A 16,763-nucleotide genomic window follows, 5' to 3' on the forward strand; every position below is an offset into this window, starting at 1 on the left:
AACGTTTTCAATATGTGTCACAAACAGCGCAGTTGTTTATGTAAACAGTGGCAGTAGAGGCTCCTCCCCTTCCCTGAAAAAGGCGGGAATCGCCATAGCAACCAACTACCTATTTGTAGTTGTAGTTATGTAAAGCACTTTGAAATGCCTTGCTGCTGAAATGTGCTATACAAATAAAATTTGATTGATTGATTGATTGATTTGTTTGTTACCAATTTTTATGTAAAAGATTGGTTCAGTTGGGGACAAATATTGCAACATGTGTTACATTTTCAGCTGCTGCAGTTCTGTTTCACGCCGTTATGTGTCAAACATGTTCCCATTCTCACCTGTGGTGGCGCTAAAGACCCACTAACCAAAACAAAAGAAGACACGGAGCGTAACTTCCATCGTCACAAAATGTAAATAAAAATGGGGCAGTGTCAGACTTTAGTGGTTGTAGGATTTCTCTCTCATCTTTGGTAAGTCATTTCTCCTGCTGGCACCAACCTACCGTGTTTGTTTTGGTTGTATTTACCCAGAATGCCCTGCGGTATTGTTCTCTTCCTGCTTTTGGAGTGGCATCCGGTCCACTTGGCATGAAGCATTTGACTTATGCCAGAGTTCACTTCAAACAAACCAAGACTGATTTTTATAGTCGGACTACAAAGCTGATTATGCATAGTCACACCTCCACAAATGAACCGGACCTTCAAAGCAAACAAACTAACGTTTTATTAAACAGGACTGAACAAAGCTGGTGTGAACACACCCTACATTTTCAACAAATACAGCACTGAGGAGAACATCATCACCAGGCAACGGCGACCTGCAGTTTGTGAGCAAGTTACTTCTATTTAACACGAAACGACGTAAATCTTTGTGTTTTCGTCCCGTTTGCTTCCTAACCTTAAAGTATTTGTGCTTTGACTGTGAAAGGTTCTCGCACGCTTATATTTTTTTAAAAACGACATTGGAGAAAGAGGTTAAAATGATAGAAAAGGACACAGGCGTCTGCTGACCTGAGGGAATATTTTATGAAACCAAAGCCAGACTCCCTTCAACACGAAGCAGCTTTTTGGATGCATTACCAATTTATCTGGAGCGCCAGGATGGTGTGTGGCTGCAGGACCGCAAGGCTGGATTGTTTAACCTCAGACCATCCATATATATATATAGATATATAGAGGGGGCTGCACAGTGGTAGAGCTGTTACCTTGCAGCAAGAAGGTTCTGGGTTTGATTCCCGGCCCCGGTCTTTCTGCATGGAGTTTGCATGTTCTCCCTGTGCATGGTGGGTTTTCTCCAGGTACTCCGGTTTCCTCCCACAGTCCTAAAACATGACTGTCAGGTTAATTGGCCTCTCCAAATTGCCCCTAGGTGTGGTGTGAGTGTGTGTGTGCATGGTTGTGTGCCTCTGTGTTGCCCTGTGACAGACTGGTGACCTGTCCAGGTGACCCCGCCTCTCGCCCAGAACGTTACCTGGAGAGGAACCAGCAACCCTCCCGACCCCACTGAGGGACAAGGGTGTAAGAAGATATATATATATATATATATATATATATATATATGTGTGTGTGTGTGTGTGTGTGTATGTATGTATACTGAACAGAGCATAAATTCAGTTTCTTCATATGTGAGGAAACTGAATTTATGCTCACTTGATTCCTCTGCAGTTTTCTTGTTGTAATTGGATTCATCCTCATGTTGCTGACAGAGTTTTGTTCTTTTGTGGTTTCTAATGAAAAGCCACAAATATCCTGGAGATTGTTAAATTTTTCCACAGCATCACTTGTACTGTTGGAGGAAACGTCTTATTAAACGTTATGTGATGTTAACGGAGCATAAACGGGACATCGCGCCACTCGATTTAGACGCCGAGGTTCACAGGGAAGCTGTTAACAAGCAGGCGAGAAATAAAGAAATAATAATAACTGTATTTATTGCATCTTGTTTTCAGCCCAGAAAATTTGATTCGGTTTGCCGTATCCTGCAGCTCCACTTGAAATGATTAAAAATCTAAAAATGTTTTAACACCTGAAGGCATCCTAGATTCAGTGGCTTATTTTTTCCTCCACTGAGTACCCTGAGAGTAAAGCCTTGACAGCTTCCACCCCCTCTTCACATCCTCACCCTCCTTCCTCTCGCTGCCTATCACCCTCCCTTCTTCTTCTGCTCCACATACTGAAAACGCGGCGCTCCGACTCAGGACACACGCACAATAAACCGGAGAAGATTTCAGGCTCTTCCTTTCAGCTCCTCTAACTTACTCTGTGTCTGACTTCTCTCCAGCCGGATCTCCACAAACGCCCGTCATTGTGTTTCCAGGAAGCATTTCATTTGTGCCGCGATGCTGCGAAGCGTTCTGCAGACTTAGGAGCTCCGTTTGGAGCTGAAGGCCGAATTCTGCCTCCTTTGTGGATGTAAATAGGTCTGGTCGTTTCTGACGCGGTCGGGCGTTCCTGGTCTGTTACACTGTAAAAACACAAAGGCTCTCCAAGTCATCTTGGTCGAGTTTCCACAGCAAATGCCTTGAAATAATTATTTCACTACAATCATGGAGAAAATGTCTTGTTATAAGTTAAATAATCTGCCGGTGGAACTAGAACAACTTTTTCATGGATATTAAAGAATTATTGGCTTAAAACAAACTCGTATATCTTACTGAAAAGTTACTTGTCTGTTATTTTTGTCTTATTTAAAGTGCGCTGAGGTGTTTGCACTGGAAACTAGACCGACATTGTGTGTTTCTGCAGAGGGGGGAAGCCTGCCGCACTAATCAATTAATCATTCACGGTTTCAGTTGTTTGTGGTGTTTCACTGCAAAAGGACAAAATCTTTCCAAGTGTTTTTTACCAAGTGAATAATTTCTTACTTTTAATGAAAAAGATACTTTTTCATTAAACCGGATAATAATCTGCCAATTAAACTTTTTCATCCTTATTAATTAATTATTTTTTAAAAAAGCTCCTAAATCTGAAAAGTTACTTTTAAGCTCATTTTGTCTTATTTCAACTGTTTTAACTTATTTACTCTACAAACTAGACCAAAGTTACTTGGTAAGATTTTGTGTTTTTGCAGCTTTACTTCCTTTTTCATTCATCATTTTTTGCTTGTTGCGTTTTATTCCGGATTCCTAAAATGTCCTCCAGTTCCAACTTTAACGCGTTTTGTGCAAAATTAAAGTAAAACTTTGTGTTTTTACAGTCTGCTGAGGCTGCTGGTTCCTTCAGTTTTCTATTTGTACGGCGATAAGAAGCTCAAAGTTGGTTTTATTTTCTCTGCAGCCAGCAGAAGTTTGGACACACCTACTCAGTCTGAATTAATGGCCACATTTAACCCGAGTGTGGGCGGCGGGGAGGACGGCCGACACGGCCACTGTCGACCCGCCTCGGCCGACGGACGCGCTGCTGATTTGCTGCGTCAAAGTGCCGTTTTTATGTGAGAAAAGCAAACTATAAAACTTAATTTGTTTGCAATCTTTAAAACGACGTGAAGGGCTCTTTGTAGCGGAAATGTATTGATCTGGATTTTACTGCCCGACTATTTGTCAGCATTAAGGAGGTTAATAAAAAAGCTCTCCAGTACAAGTAAGGTACTCCTAATTTGACTGAGACTAACTAAACATTGTTCAAGAAGTTGAAATTCTTAAGAAAAAATAGAAAAAACAAGGAAATCTGGTGTTATTCATGTAAAAAGGTGGTGAGAATATTACCTTAAAATTCATGAATCACAGTCAAAACTTGAGGTTTCATCAGTGAAGCAGTTTTGCATATTCTGCTCATGTCGATTCCTCCTCGGGCCTGAAGGCTGGTGAAGTTCATCCATGATGACGTTGTTGCTGTGCGAGCGTTGAGCAATGCCTGACCTTTTGCACAAGCACTACACAAAGGTCAAGTTTGTGTGTGGTGGCGGCCGCCTGACGGATGCGTCGCCTGGCTGGGCACGGCTTCACAGCTCGAGTGGCGGCGAGCCGCTCAGCGGGGGTCCGGTTACAGTCCGCAGCCGCGCAGGAAATTAACGCAAAAACAGAAAACACTGTGCAAAAAAATTAAACAGAAGCATAAATGTCTAAATGAGGTAAAAATATCGAGAATTAACCTGAACTTCAGTCACAAACAGCGAGATAAATTTCATATTTGTTAGCTGAAACTCGTCCTGCTGGAATAGTTTTTAACCAAAATGCACAGGAGGGAAAAAGTAAAGCAAAATTTGGGATAAACAAATAAATTTAGTTACAATTTGTCCTTAAAGTTAATTTTAAATATCAAAAAATTTACCATGTTCAGTAATGTTTAGATATACCTGTATCTGTATTTCACTTTAACAAACTGTTGAGTTGAAACTAGTTTACATGCCAAATAAAAACATGTTTTTTCCTCATTGTTTGAAGTTAAATCAGACAAAATTTCTCTTGATTTAGATCAACAAAAATGATTTATTTTCTCAGAATATGTCAGATATTTATTTATTTATTAAGTTTACATACATTTCCTGATATTTCCTCATTATTTGCATACTTGTTCTTTGTGATCAGGCAAAAGACTTTTAGCAAATCAAACTAATGAGATTTTTTTTGTCACCATGACTTTGTCTGTAAAACTGCTGTTCTATGCAAAAAATTAATTTAAAATCATTCACTTGCCTTTTGCTTCATGTAATAGTAAGAATTTATTATGCAACATTATTTGCTGACAAAAACTGATGAGTTTTATCTGTTTTAATGACTATTTTTGTAAATTACATGTCGTCATATTTTCAGTAATTCTCATTTCTTCTTGTCCCTCCAGGTCATCAAATCCGACACCTTCAAGCAGCTGAGGCACCTTGAAATCCTCCAGCTCTCCAAGAATCAGATACGCCAGATTGAAATCGGGGCATTCAATGGCCTCCCTAACCTCAACACGCTGGAGCTCTTTGACAACCGCCTCACGTTGGTGCCAACACAGGCCTTTGATTACCTCAGCAAGCTGCGGGAGCTGTGGCTGCGCAACAACCCCATTGAGACCCTCCCGAGCTATGCCTTCAACCGCGTGCCCTCCCTGCGTCGCTTGGACCTGGGGGAGCTCAAAAAGTTGGAATACATCTCGGATGCAGCCTTCGTGGGCCTCGTCAATCTACGGTACCTGAATCTGGGCATGTGTGGGCTCAAAGACATTCCCAAGCTGACGCCTCTCGTGCGTTTGGAAGAGCTGGAGTTGTCGGGGAACCGTCTGGATATCATTCGTCCGGGATCCTTCCAGGGTCTGGTGTCTCTTCGGAAGCTGTGGCTTATGCACTCGCAGGTTTCCGCCATTGAGCGCAATGCCTTCGACGACCTGAAAAACCTGGAGGAGCTTAATCTGTCCCATAACTCACTGCGCTCCCTGCCTCATGATCTTTTCACACCCCTTCACCAGCTGGAGAGGGTGCACCTCAATCATAATCCCTGGGCCTGCAACTGTGATGTACTTTGGCTTAGTTGGTGGTTGAAGGAGACGGTGCCCAGCAACACCACCTGCTGTGCCCGATGCCATGCTCCTCCACTACTCAAGGGCAAGTACATTGGGGAACTTGACCAGAGCCACTTCACCTGCTTTGCTCCTGTCATTGTAGAGCCTCCTACCGACCTCAATGTCACCGAAGGGATGGCTGCTGAGCTGAAGTGTCGCACAAGTACCTCCACAACGTCAGTTAACTGGATTACGCCCAACGGCACACTGATGACCCATGGGTCTTACCGGGTGCGGATATCTGTTCTTCACGACGGCACGCTGAACTTCACAAACGTCACCCTGAGGGATACGGGCCAGTACACCTGCATGGTCACCAACGCTGCTGGAAACACCACAGCTACCGCCGTTCTCAACGTGTCTGCTGCTGATGCCAGTGTCAACTACACCTATTTCACCACCGTTACTGTGGAAACGGATAACGGAGGAGCTAATGATTATGCACAGGTTGCCATTGAAGAGGCCAGCATTCCCATTCCTTTGGACCTGTTGCCAGAAGTGGTTCCTACCACCGTCTCCTCTCTGGCTGGCGGCTGGTCGTCCTCCTCTCCCCGGACAACTCAACCCACGTTCACTGTGCCGTTCACGGAGCCGGGATTCTCTGGCCTGGACGATGTGATGAAGACCACCAAGATCATCATTGGCTGCTTCGTAGCCATCACCTTCATGGCAGCAGTGATGCTGGTGGTGTTCTACAAGCTGAGGAAGCAGCATCAGCTGCACAAACACCACGGCCCCGCTCGCGCCATTGAGATCATCAACGTGGAGGACGAGCTGGGACCCGGGGCAAGTGGCCGGGGCAGCGGTATCTCCGGAGGATCCACTGTGACACAGAGCGCGGGCGGTGGATTAGGCGGGAGCCAGAGCCTTCGGTTGCACCACCCCGAGATTGTGAACCTACCCAACCTGGCACGATCGGATCATCTCAACCACTACTACAAAACCCATCACTTCAACAGCAACATGATGGGCCTAGGAATGGGCACAGGGTCAGGAGTGGGCCTCAACAACAACAACAACCCCTCGTCGTGCTCTCAGTCGCAGAGCATATCCTGCTCCCAGGTCCTGTCCAGCACCGGTGGAGGGACGTCCACTGGTGGCACCCTGCCCTCCACCGTAGCCCTGCCTCAGCTGGGTCTACACAGCTCTCTGAAAGGCCTGATGGGAAAAGGCCAGAATGAGCCGCTGCTTTTTAAGAGTGGCTCAAAGGAAAATGTGCAAGAGACTCAAATCTAAAAAGGTTTGAGGTAAGACAGAGTAGATGTTAAAGAGAGACCATTTGAGAGCGACTGTAGCCCAATGACCTTAGGGACAATCTTTAGAAAGGCTCTACATAACCTTTATTTTGTGGTGGCCCTTTGTTAACAGGTAGTAAGACAAAAGGAGACAGTAGACCAGTCCCACAAACAGCATTTGCACAGTCCCAAATGTCAGAATTACTCATTGTGTGCAGCGTGATACAGTCTTTGCCAAAGCTCGAGATCAAGCCTTTTCTCTCAGCGGACAGATGTGAACAATGCACGCGTGTGGCGAGCCCTTCAAGGATGTATACAGATTGCTTCGTACATTTCCAGATGCATTCAGTGTATATATTTGGAGGGAGACGTGATATTGGCCATTGAACACGTTGTCAGATTAGTGTTTGGCAAAGCCAGGGAATAAACAATGATTTGTGCGAGCGGGCGGTCCCAGGTTTTCAGAGGAAGCAACATGAGAGCAGAGCAGCAAGGCCGCTTGGAATATCGGAGGAACAAAGTGGTTTTGCTCTTGGCTTTATCACGGCTTTTCAATTTTACACCTTACTGGTTACTGTCTTCTTCTGGAGAGGGGGAAATATCACGAAGGAATGAAGGACAAGATTATGGAGATACGGAAAAAAACTGAAGATACATATTATATATACCGTAAATATATTTTCATTCAAATAAATAAATTATGAAAAATCTTTATCAAGCAAATGAGTGACCACTACGACGACTGAAGAATATATATATTTAAAAAAAATAAGTTTTAAAAACATGCCCTGTCGTTTTAGTGGACCAACCCATGGTTACTACTTTTCCGAACTTCTCTTCCTCTGGATAAACGTGAAACATCGGAGTTACAACGCAAACCTGGCAAAAACAAAAAAAAACAGAAATTATTTTGGTGTTGACTCTTTTTTTGGTAGCCGTTTTCCCTCCTGCCCATAGAAACGGGGTCTTTGAGAACGGAGATGTTCTGCTCTCTGCTGCAAAACCACAAACACATCAGATGTGGTGGCACTAATGATAATCCTGACGGCCGTAATGATAACAAACTTAGCTTTATTTGTCATCAATGCATTTAAAACGGTGAGACATTGGAATAATTCGACATGCTAATGTTACCGTGCTATCATTATTGCTCACGTGAGAATTATTGTTACTGCACAGATGGCCGAGAAAAGACGTTTTTCATTTGTACATGACGCTGATCTCATTGGGCAGATTTAAGCAAACTCATCAGCAGGAAGTGACCCGGCGCGTAAAATGGCTTCCTCGACCCCGGTTGACCCCGTCCGATGGGACCCTCATGCTGTCTGACATTACGGACCAAGACTGCACCTTTTTGCAGAGTGGATTTGATGGCAGCAGGGGGCGAAAACGGACGGACATTTTTTTAAAAAGGTAAGAGACGCTGGAGGCTGAGATGCATTTAGCGCAGAATTCAATGGAGGGTGAATTTTTTTCTAAAGAAAAAGGACAACTAAATGAAAAAAATATAGAATCTTATAGATCTCTTTAAAAAAAATGAAACGGAATTATTATAAGTGTTTTTCATTTTTATCTAGTTTGATTTTATTTTATTTTTTAAATCACGTGTTTACCTTTATTGTAATATTGTTATTATTATTAGCTGATTACGCTGAAAGATGTTCTGTTAGCAGAGGTCACTTTGGAAAATTAAAAAAAACTTGGCACATAAAAAAAAAGGCAGTTGAAGTTTGTGAAAATTCGGTGGCTGTTTCCTTTAGTTATTTTTTTATTTTTCGTCACCCTCTGATCAGCTCTAATCGTTGTATCACTGTTTGTATCCCTGTAGCGAATGTGGTTATTTTTTTATTACGTTTTTTTTCCTGTTTACATTTAGTTTCTGCACAGAGGGACAGGAAAAAAAAAAAAAGGCTCGCCGTGTACATTTGTGAATGTCATCGCTGACCGTAGTGCTCAGAGTGTGACTCTGCTATGTCAACGCCTCGTTGCCGTGACAACGCACTAATGCACCAACCGGCGTCTGCCCCGCGTTCACCCACTTGTTTGACGGATCCTCTGAGAGGCGCCGCGTCTCGCGGAGCCGGCCGGCCCGTGTTCCTTCAGCGGCAGCAAATCAACCTCAGCATTAGAGCCGTGTCCTCATGCTAAACACCCTCCGCTCTTCCTCCTCATCCTCCGCCCCAACCCTCAGCATCCTGCCATCAGGTTTCCCTGGCAACTGTTGCTGCTGCGACAGCCCCTTATCACAGCGTCTTGATTTGGGTTTTGAATGCTAAGCAGATGAGAGCAGACAGTTCAGAACTTCATGCTTTTTAAACATCACCATTTCTCACCGATATACTTTAGCAAGCCGCTAACTCTCGTACATTTACTTGGAAGATGTAGCCACAATGCTGCATTAGCTGCCTTAAAGTCACACCCAGGTGGAAAAACCGAATGGCATGGACTAAAATCTGAAGACAAGTTCAGTTTAGACAAAGAAATCTTGCAAATATCATCCTCTAAATCTTTACTTTTTGTCACTTGAGCTTCACATTTATTTTCATAAATGCTTAAGCTACAAAGCTAGCTGCGCTAACCCAAAAGCACAAGTCATAAATATTAGTTCTGCTAAAGAGCCGTACCAACATGGTATTTAGCAGAAGCTAATGCTAAAGCACTAATCATAAATATTAGATTAGCTAATGCTATAGCACAATACCAATATGGTAAGTAGCAGTAGCTAATGCTATGACATTAATCATAAGCATTGGTTTCACTAGCTTTAGCACTATGCTAACTTTAGAACAAGCTAATGCTAAAGCACTGCTAAACATTATTTCCATTAGCTTAAGTGCTTTATAAAGCCATGGCTTTTAGCAGAAGCCGATGCTAAAAGCCAAACTCAGCTGTGGTGACACCCGTCTATTGTCAATGTCACGTTTTGAAACAAAGTTTTGTCGCCCACTACAGGATCAAATGAGTTATTACACATCTACCTGTGCGGTTGCACTTCAGGAAGTGATTCTTTGGAAGTCATGGTTTCAGTTTTTATAGTTTTGAGAGTTGCTAAATGTAGCAGAACATTAGCAGATTTTTACACCATTTACTGTAGAGCTACAGCAATGCATTCTGGTACAGAATAAATATCCAAATTTCTTCTCATGTGGGAACAGAACCCAAACATAGTAAGACAAGTAAGAGTAGCACTACTGCAACAAGTAAAAGTATTTGGTAAAAAGTCCACTCAGGCACTGAGTAATTGATCCAATTATCAGTCATTTCGTATTTAAAAATTACATCCAAAATATAAAGTTATGTGGAAATTTTGGTATTTTAAGGACCAAAATTAAAATAAATCCTATAATTAACATAATTATAAAATGGCAAATGAAAGCAAAAGAAAAAAAAATCTATGTCAGTTTCTTTCGATATGAAACTTTAACAGAATCTGTGTGTCTGTGTCTGGTGATTTTTTGGTTAAAAAAGTGGATATAAAATCCAGAAATTTTACTCAAGCAAGAGTACTTCATAATAAAACCATTCAAGTAAAAGTAAAAAGTACAGTGTAGTAAAAGTACTCCTAAACGTAATTTTTTTCAAAACTTTCCTCAAGTAAATGTACCCAACTCTACAACTCCTGAGTGCAGGTGAGATGCTGTCTACTCCTAAACTCTCCGCACAACCCCACTTCAAAACATTTTAATTTGCATGTTCCCCGCTCCATTGCTAAACAAATTTATGCACCTTACACTTGTGATTAACACTCATTCTCTGCACAAGCTATTAGCATTTCCTTCTCCCAGCACAGGGGATACAACCCCCCACCTCCCCCCTCCAGAGTTATTTCCATATTCATCTGCCTGTGTGTGCAAATAACAGGAATTATCAGGCGGGCACGCTCCTGGGGAAGGATACGTGTGTAGCTTTCTGTCAGTATTTGTGCGCATCACAGGCTAAAAGCGCGGTTTGGGCCGTGGACTCGCGCCCCGGCGGCTGCAGCAGCTGACGGCGTCTGTAAGCGGCGGGCAGCCCCCTCAGGCGCCTCTGAAGTGGCACAAACCAGAGGCTGTGTTATCGAGGCTGGAGACACGCAGTCACATTGCTGCAGTGTCTGAGTCACGGAGCAGCCAACACGCTCCAAACAGTCTAATGGAAATGCTGCGTTTGCCGTGCAGGAAGGGCGTTCAGGGAAGAGGCGGAGAATCGCCAGGATTTAGGCGTTTGTTGCAGGGCTGAAAACAAACCTGTTGTGCTGCTGCGTGAGGCGGAGGAATCTGAACCTTTAGAGGCGTTCACGGCGTAAAGGTGCTGCGTTCGAGGCTTCAGGTGGCCTGCAAGGGAGGAGGGGCGCTGAGACCTCCATTTTAGATCCCAGCTCGCTCTCTCTGCTTCGGGCTAATTTTTATGATCCTCTCACTGACACTTTAAGTAAGGACAGGATATTTTTCCACTGCTTGAGCTGCTCCTCCTGCTCTGCCTCTGCACAGAGTCCGATAATAACTAGTTACATTTACTCAGTTACATTCAGCTGAGTAACTAATGGAAAAATATTTACTTTTACTTGAGTCATTTTATTATGAAGTATCTCTACTCTTACTTAAGTAACATTTCTGGATTTTCTACCCACTGAATGAAAAACAAACATGTTTTAGTCAAAATTCACCAGACAGACACACAGACCTGCAGTTTAGGGGTTTTTATAGAAAACACAGATTTGTACACATTTCTTTTGCCCGATGTTATTTTATTTATTTATTTTTTATTTTTTTGCTGTTTATATAAATTATTGGCACTTTGATCTGTCTGTTGACTTAATTTTTAAACATTAAATGTTTGATGATTTGATCAGTTACTCTGTACTTTTTACCAAATACTTTTTTACTATTACTTGAGTCATTTCTTGAACAGACACTTTTTAGTTTTACTTGAGTAAAATTATGTTGAAGTAGAGCTACTTTTATTTGAGGAATATTTATCGGGTTTCTGTGGAGCACAAATGAGCAGTCAACGTCTACCTAGCTAAGCTGTTGCCTTCCGATGTAATTGTCCTTGATTCTCATCTCCCTGCTGCACTGTCTGGGATTTCCCCCATTCAACTTGATTTCTCTGGCAGAATTTCAACCAATCAGCAAACACAATGACAAGTTTTGATGACAGCTTTCTGCCTTGCTTTAAAATTTTAGTCTGCCTGTAGTTTTAGCGATGGGAGCGGAGAAAGTGAAATATGGAATTAGCATTAGCTGTGTTTACACTGACCATAAAATTGCACAAATTGGAATTATGAAAATAAATTTGCTTAATGAAAACCCGGCAATTTGTTTTAGTTGTTCAAGGGTAGATATAATTTGAAGTTATCGCTTTAGCATTAGCTTCTGCTAAATATAGTGTTTAATGTTTGCAGAGCTGTTTATGGTTAGCGGTGTAGCTTCAGCAGAAGTTTATTTATAATTAGCGCTTTGGCAATATCATAATGTTTATTATTATTAATGTTTTAGTATTAGCAGAATTAATGTTCATGATCAGCAATTTATTGTTAGCAATGCTAGTGTTTATGAATAGCACTTTAGAATTAGCAGAATTAATGTTCACCGTTAGTACTTTACCACTAGCAGAACTAATGTTTATGATTATAGCCACAGCATTAGTGGAACTAAAGTTTATAAGTACTGCTTCAGCGCTAGCAGAGTAAATGTTTATGGTTAGCACTTTAGCATTAGCAGAACTAATGTTTATCATTAGCAGCTTAGTTTTAACAGAACACATGCTTGTTGGTTATTGCTTTAGCATTAGCTGAACTAATGTTAACGATTAGCTCTTTAGTGTTAGCAGAACTAGTGTTTATGGTTGTTGCTTTGGTGTTAGCAGCTAACCTTTTAGCTAGCAGGCTCACCACTGGTGTTGACCCCGTTGTTAGTCACAACCTTGTGTATGAAAAATGATTTGAAGCTTCTCCCTTACGGTCGGTGAGGTAATCTGAGATGTGGCCGCGTTCCTCCAGGCTCGTTGTGGCCAGCAGCGCCACAAACCCAGCGGCATGTTGGTCCCTGAGGGCCGCTCTGCACACATGTTGACCTCGGCTCTACCAGCCCTCTGGAAGCCCTGCACAACTTAATTTCTTTTCCAACACCCCCCCCCCACCCTCCTCTTTAAAAATAGCAGTGAAGATAGCAGAGCTTAATGCATTATTGATACATATGGTGTCAATGATGCATGTGCTGAGGCACCGGCGCTAATTTTCTCCACATTGCTGGGGCCAAGAGCATCAAACCGCCTGTAATTTATATGCGTCGTCGTTATTGCTATTATTTTTCACAGCCCCATCAGAAAGCACGTCGGAAGCCAAATGTTGCAGCTTCTCTTCTCACATGACGGCTGCTGCGACTCTGAGACGTGCAGGACTGTTTTCTGTGCCACTGTGTCACCGAGCAGTCACCACCATCACTACGGCAAGCTGTCTGATCATAAAATCTGCTTCGACACACTTCCAATCCAGATATCTGAAATTGGTTTATGACTGTTAGACCTATTATAAAATTAAAATAACTCTAATTATATTTTGACTAAAAAAATAGCTAACTCCAATTAATTACATTCTGACTAGTATGAATGATGCCATTAAGTTTAATGGAAGATTTAATTCAATCTGCAATTAAATCATGACTAGTTATGAGGTCAATTTAAGATATTGCTTTTCATTCCGACTAGTCATAATTCTAATTAAAGGTCTTAAATGTATTTTAGATACATAAGTAGATTAGACTGTTGCAAGTTAAATTGCAGATGTCTTGAAAGCAAATAATTAGGCAAAACTAATTTTGACTACTCGGATTTCCTCTAAAAATATATTTAGAGGAAATCTGAGTAAAGTTCCCATTATTTTTAATTATTTTTAATGGGAGCTTTTCTATTTCAGATTTCTTAAAACAACATTCTGGGGAGTCAAATTTACATTTTTGATATGCTAAATAAATATTTTGATTTATTCAGTCAAAACGTCAGATTTACGTCGAACCTTTTGTATTTCAACAAGACAGTAAAAAATAGAAAAAAGGTTTTTGTAAATATTTTCAAAGTGCATCGTGTTTTTGTCAGAAGTGAAAAAATATGAAATTATTTGCCAGATTTCTGAAGCGGTCTCCGGGTTTACGAAGTTTTGCATCGTCTTTATCTTCCATTTTTCCACGTTGTAATATTTTCTGACAATTTTGGGCAAGAAAACCAAAATTCTGCAGGCAGTTGTTTGGACAGCTCAGCGGCAGCAGAAGGGGCTGACAGGAATCTTAATTCAGATACATAACAACGTTATTTTGACCAGTTATGATTAGACGACAGAATATTAGAGACATACTGAAAAAAAATCAGAAGTACAATTATGAGTATAAAGTTGATAAAATGAGAAATTTGTAAAACGAGAATAGTTATTATATTGTGACTTTTTTCTCATTTTATGTCTTTATTCTCATACTATTCTTGTAATAAATTTTTTATTTTCGTAACGTGGCCCTATACTTCACGTCGTATAATAACGTTCCACATGTCTTTGTAATTAGGAATCCGTTGACGTTATGTACAACTTATTCAAAGGAATTTTATTAAAATGTAATTAAAGATACTACTACTAGTCAGAATGTGAATGCAGAAATCTTAAATTACCATTCGCGATAGTCAAAATGCATTTTTTTTTTTTTTTGCATTTTATGATAGAACGGCTTGCCATACAGCTGCGGTTTACCACCGTCATGCGGCCTTGATGCCGATTTGGTGACACCGGTTCCGGTTTCCTGCCCCGGTCCTTCTGCTCAGTCGCTTCATGTAAAATAAAGTTGTCAGACATGAAAGTTGTTTTGTTTTTTGATTTTTCCCCGTGAGAGTGAGAACCGCAGCGGCCGCCCGCCGCTCGCCGCCGCCGGGGATCGAGTGATTTATCGACCCGGCGTCCTCCAGCAGCTTCCTGCCGAGGTTGATGCAAACTTCCGCTGCCTTCCTGCGCTTTACGCCCTGTGAAGGTCTCCTTAATTTGAAAACGGCCGACACTTTAGCGCATGGCTAATTCCCCGGTTGCCATGGAAACCATGGCTGATTCCCCGGTTGCCATGGAAACCGCGCCCGCGGTCACAAGGCGGCCATGATGGCGGCCAGAGGCGTGTCAACGTTTTCTTTTCTTTTTTCCCTTTTCGGGGCTGTGGCGCAAACTGTGGCGCACTAAAATTAAATTTTTATCTAAATGCAATGCAGACAGAGGGATATACTAGAAACAATAATATGAGAATAAAGTTATACAAATACCATCGAAATAATAAAGTCGTAATATTACAATAACGTCGTAAAATAAGAGTACAGTGATGAGAGAAAAAGTCCAAATGAAATGAACTCGGATTCATTTGGTGTTTTATTAGGACTGTAAGATTATAATATTATGAGAATAAACTCAATTATTCGAGATTAATCTCAAAATTTCTATATTTTTCAAGCAATTTCTTCAACTATTTAAACAGAAATTTCTGGAAAATTTCTCCAATTAAGCACAAAATTACTGATTTTTTTTCTTATTTTGAATTATTAAAGTCAGAAATTTTCTTTTTTTTCTAGGAAATCTTTGAGATTAATCAGAGTTTTTTTTTTCAAGCTAATTTTTGACTTTTCAAGCTCAGAAATTTTCATTTTATTCTAGAAATTCTCAGGTTAATCTAAAAATTCTGAGAATTTTTCCAAGTTAATTTTAAACTTTTCAAACTTGGAGATTTTAAGGTTGTTTATTTTTAGATTAATCCAAACATTTCTCAGTTTTGCTCCTTCTTTCTTGGATTACCCGCCGCCGCATCATCTGGCCTGTGTTGCGTCTCCTTGTAATTATTTGCATTGCAGGAACACGTTTCCTCCAGATCGCTGGCTGATCTATGAGTGATGTCAGCCGCTGTCATCTCGAACGCCTCTGTGTTTTCAGAAACCCTGCAGCCTTTGTGCTGCTGAAACTTCTTTGTGATTCCACTGGGGAAGAAACGGCAGCAGATCTTGACATGTTCAAACGACGCCCGTCGTTCTTGGATCCTGAAACATTTGGAGCTCGGTTTTCACCCAGCATGGCGTCGTACCACGGAGCTTCTTTTTTCTTCTCGCCTTTGCGTTTGGAAAACAATCTTTGCTGCTGCAGCTGTTGTTGGGATGTGGAAAACAGTCCTTGGGATTTTTACTGGAAGGTTTTTGAAGCAGCCTGAACTATTAGCGATGTGCTGATCCAGCAGCTGCCGCCTCTCAGAGGAAAACTCACTTCCTCTTCCTTCCTGGGCGATTTCTTCACTCGCTGCCATCATTGCACTGCGCTGTGTTTGATGCTCGTTTGGTGGATTCGGATTAACTTTCAAGTGGAGAAACTTGGAGCAGGTTGAAGTTTTACAATATCCAGAGCTTTAAAAATCCCCCCGATATCTGATCAATCAGGGAATATCGACCAACTGCAGACCTAAGTAGCAAAGACAATAATCTAATATTTCAGCTAAATCTTCCATGTGTGGATATAAAAACGTAACTTGGTGCAGATGTTACCAGAACGCTGCATTTGCAAAGAAAAAAATACAATTAGCAGATAAAAAAATTCAAGATGGCCGCCGAGGAAAACATATTTGTCAAGTTTGTCGATATTTATCACAAATTGATACTTTGTGATGAAATACTACATAATTTGACCCATATAAATCATTTTTACTGATGTCGCCCCACACAAGATGTCGCCCTGGGCGGTTGCCCACGTTTCCCATACCAGGAACTGCCACAAAATGACTCAAGTAAAAGTACAGCGTAGTAAAAATTAATTTTTTAAATAAAGCTACTCAGGTAGCTTTTCAAGTATTTTAAGTAACTTCAGAAGTGAGTGTGGGTTTGTTTTTAATCTGGGGTTCTGATCCGAGTGTTCGGGTGGCGCAGGCCTCAGCGGACAGCAGGCCGACCCTCTGCTTGCTCCGGACAGCACGCCGACCCTCTGCTTGCTCCGGACAGCAGGCCGACCCCCTGCTTGCTCCGGACAGCACGCCGACCCTCTGCTTGCTCCGGACAGCACGCCGACCCCCTGCTTGCTCCG

At 41.7% G+C, this 16,763-nt stretch overlaps 1 protein-coding gene and 1 long non-coding RNA gene across 9 annotated transcripts in view; one reads left to right on the top strand and one right to left on the bottom strand.

Moving 5' to 3' along the window:
• The window catches only part of lrrc4ba (leucine rich repeat containing 4Ba), a 53,480-nt gene extending 45,875 nt beyond the window's left edge, over nt 1–7,605 (top strand). For all 4 annotated transcript variants that reach the window (XM_008416403.2, XM_008416399.2, XM_008416407.2 and 1 more), the window contains one exon: nt 4,770–7,605. In XM_008416403.2, the coding sequence (XP_008414625.1) occupies nt 4,770–6,707 (1,938 nt within the window). In that variant the 3' untranslated portion in view covers nt 6,708–7,605. The remainder of the gene's footprint in view (nt 1–4,769) is intronic.
• The window catches only part of LOC103468973 (uncharacterized), a 43,844-nt gene that overhangs the window by 11,082 nt on the left and 15,999 nt on the right, over nt 1–16,763 (bottom strand). For 2 of the 5 annotated variants that reach the window (XR_001776867.1, XR_001776868.1), the window contains exons 6-7: nt 3,695–4,017; nt 2,250–2,454 (exon numbers count right to left, since the gene is read on the bottom strand). This is a non-coding gene — a long non-coding RNA (uncharacterized LOC103468973). Of the gene's footprint in view, nt 1–1,902; nt 2,455–3,694; nt 4,018–15,425; nt 16,149–16,763 lie in introns of those variants that run through there. The other 3 variants (XR_534278.2, XR_001776866.1, XR_001776869.1) reach the window with 2 other exon arrangements.

Source organism: Poecilia reticulata, linkage group LG8, assembly GCF_000633615.1.
Source record: "Poecilia reticulata strain Guanapo linkage group LG8, Guppy_female_1.0+MT, whole genome shotgun sequence".
NCBI classification, from domain to species: domain Eukaryota; kingdom Metazoa; phylum Chordata; class Actinopteri; order Cyprinodontiformes; family Poeciliidae; genus Poecilia; species Poecilia reticulata.